At 57.2% G+C, this 2,058-nt stretch overlaps 1 protein-coding gene across 1 annotated transcript in view; it reads right to left on the minus strand.

Annotated features, from left to right (window-relative positions):
• Positions 1 to 2,058, minus strand: part of MYT1L (myelin transcription factor 1 like) — a 65,627-nt gene that overhangs the window by 16,546 nt on the left and 47,023 nt on the right. Inside the window, exon 8 of the mRNA XM_023523864.1 lies at positions 562 to 579. Coding sequence (XP_023379632.1) covers positions 562 to 579 — 18 coding nt within the window. The remainder of the gene's footprint in view (positions 1 to 561; positions 580 to 2,058) is intronic.

Below are 2,058 nucleotides of genomic sequence, written 5' to 3' on the forward strand. Positions count from 1 at the left end.
GTAGTCATTCATTTTTCTAGATTTCGGAATAAATTATTTAAATGGAGGAGCCCTCAATTAGCATCCGCTCGCTGAGCTTCTGCCGTTCTGTGGCGTGTGTGCGTCCAGCTACTCGTCGGTCTCGCGGGTGGGATTTTGGGCTTGTTTAGGAAATGACTTAGACTCAGAGTCCTTCACTCTGCCCGCCTCATGTGAATATTATTTACCAAATCACCAGCACTTTTACTTCGATTTCATTAACTTAGCGGATTCACCTGTCAAATCAGGACAAGGCGGCAGTAACCTGAGCGTCTGTTATTTGAGGCGTCTCCCGGGTGACATGGGGGTACATAAATGACACCCTCGGCCTTGCTGCGAAGGCAGCACGGCCCGTGGCACGGTTCTGAGTCCTGAGAGCCAGTGGAGTCCCCAGAGGAGAGGTCAGCCCCATCGGCGTGAACGCGGCTTCACGGAGGGTGGCAGTGTGAGGGCCAGGGCCCAGCGCTGAGGGACGGGAGCCTTCCAGGGCAGGGTGTGTGTGTGTGTGTGTGTGGGGGGGCTCCCTGGGGAGTCGCGGGAGACTGGCCGCTTGGGGTCAGACTGCGGCCTGTTCAGCCGTCCTCCCAAGGCCAAGGGGGCTGGGCCGCGGGAGCCGTGGTCCCAAGCCTTCCTCAGAGGCAGGAGGGCGCCGGCCTCAGGGAGGAGGCCCTGCTTGGTGACGAAATGGAGGCCGGGGGGCGCCAGAGCCAGGGCATGTGGACAGAGGGGTGCGCCCACGTAAGTCTTAACTTCCTGTCGGGAAATTTAAAGACTTAAAAACACCATAATTAGTCAAGTTACTGGAGCTAACATTCTCTTTCCTTCCTTCTTGTCTCTGTCCTCACGCCCCAGGGTCGAGTGAGCGCATCCTGCGTGGAGACCGTGTGGGGACACAGGGTGGCGGAGGCAGAGGGCGGATCCTCCGGCCTGGCTCACATGTGGGGCAGGAGGGCGGGGGTCAAGCCGCCAGCCCGACAGGGGGCCGGGTCCTCTCCCGTGTGGCACCCTGCCGCCCCACGCCCACGCGGGGCACGGAGGAAAACGGCCTGCAGGGCACAGTTATTGGCCCGTGGTCTTGTTTTGTTGTCACTTGATGTGGTTTTCCACTGTGTCCACCCAAAGAAAGGGACCCGTGGCTCTGAGGCCCTGGAAAGAACGGGGGTGGGGTGCAGTCGCTTCCGGCTCAGTCAGAACAGGGCGGGGTTCGCGGGCGAGTCTCGTCCATCTCGGAGCCTCGTCCATCTCGGAGCCTCCTGCCGGAAGGGGACCGGCGGGGTTGCTGCGAGCTGGCTTTTCAGGAAGGGGGTGGCACGGGTTCCTCCCGGCCTCCTGGGCTCTGGCCACAGAGGACAGAGGACAAAGGACACTAACAGAAACCCTTTCCTCATGGCACATTCGGCGAGCGGGCGTCCCCTCGCAGACCACGTGGCCCGCCGGCTTTGTCCTCACGCCGCCCATAACCCAGGGTGCGCGGGGCGGCCCCGGGGGTCCTGTCGGTTACTTGTGGTCAGCCCTACCTTCTGCATGATGAAGGGGCGTTAGACAGGCGATACCCTCACACAGAACAATCTAGAACACACGCAAAGCTGTCCGAGGGATCATCTCTGAATAGCAAGATCGTAGAAGGCTTTTACTTGATTATTTTTGTCTATTAAAATATTTCTCATTTTCTGTAAAGATTTTAAGGTTTATATTGAGAGATATAAAAGGGGTTTAAGGACTATGCAAAATACTCTCAGAAAACTGAAATAGCACAAAACGAAACCAAACAGGTGATCACGTTGTTTGCCTGGTGATTGTTTCCAAGAGATTTGTCCCAAAGAAGCGATTTAACAGAAACAAGACTATGTGTGTGTGTGCGCGCGCGTGTGTGTGCGTGTACATGTGTGCATGCATGTGCTGCACTATGTGTATGCATCTGCACGTGTGTGCATGTGCGTGCATGCGTGCGTGTGTGTGCTTATTTCTCTCTCTCTCTAGCAGTAAAGCTGGAATCACCTCAATGGCTCAGGGCGGGCCCCTCACCCCTGCAGTGGCGGC

The sequence above is a fragment of the Pteropus vampyrus genome, unplaced genomic scaffold (genome assembly GCF_000151845.1).
Source record: "Pteropus vampyrus isolate Shadow unplaced genomic scaffold, Pvam_2.0 Scaffold425, whole genome shotgun sequence".
Lineage (NCBI taxonomy): Eukaryota > Metazoa > Chordata > Mammalia > Chiroptera > Pteropodidae > Pteropus > Pteropus vampyrus.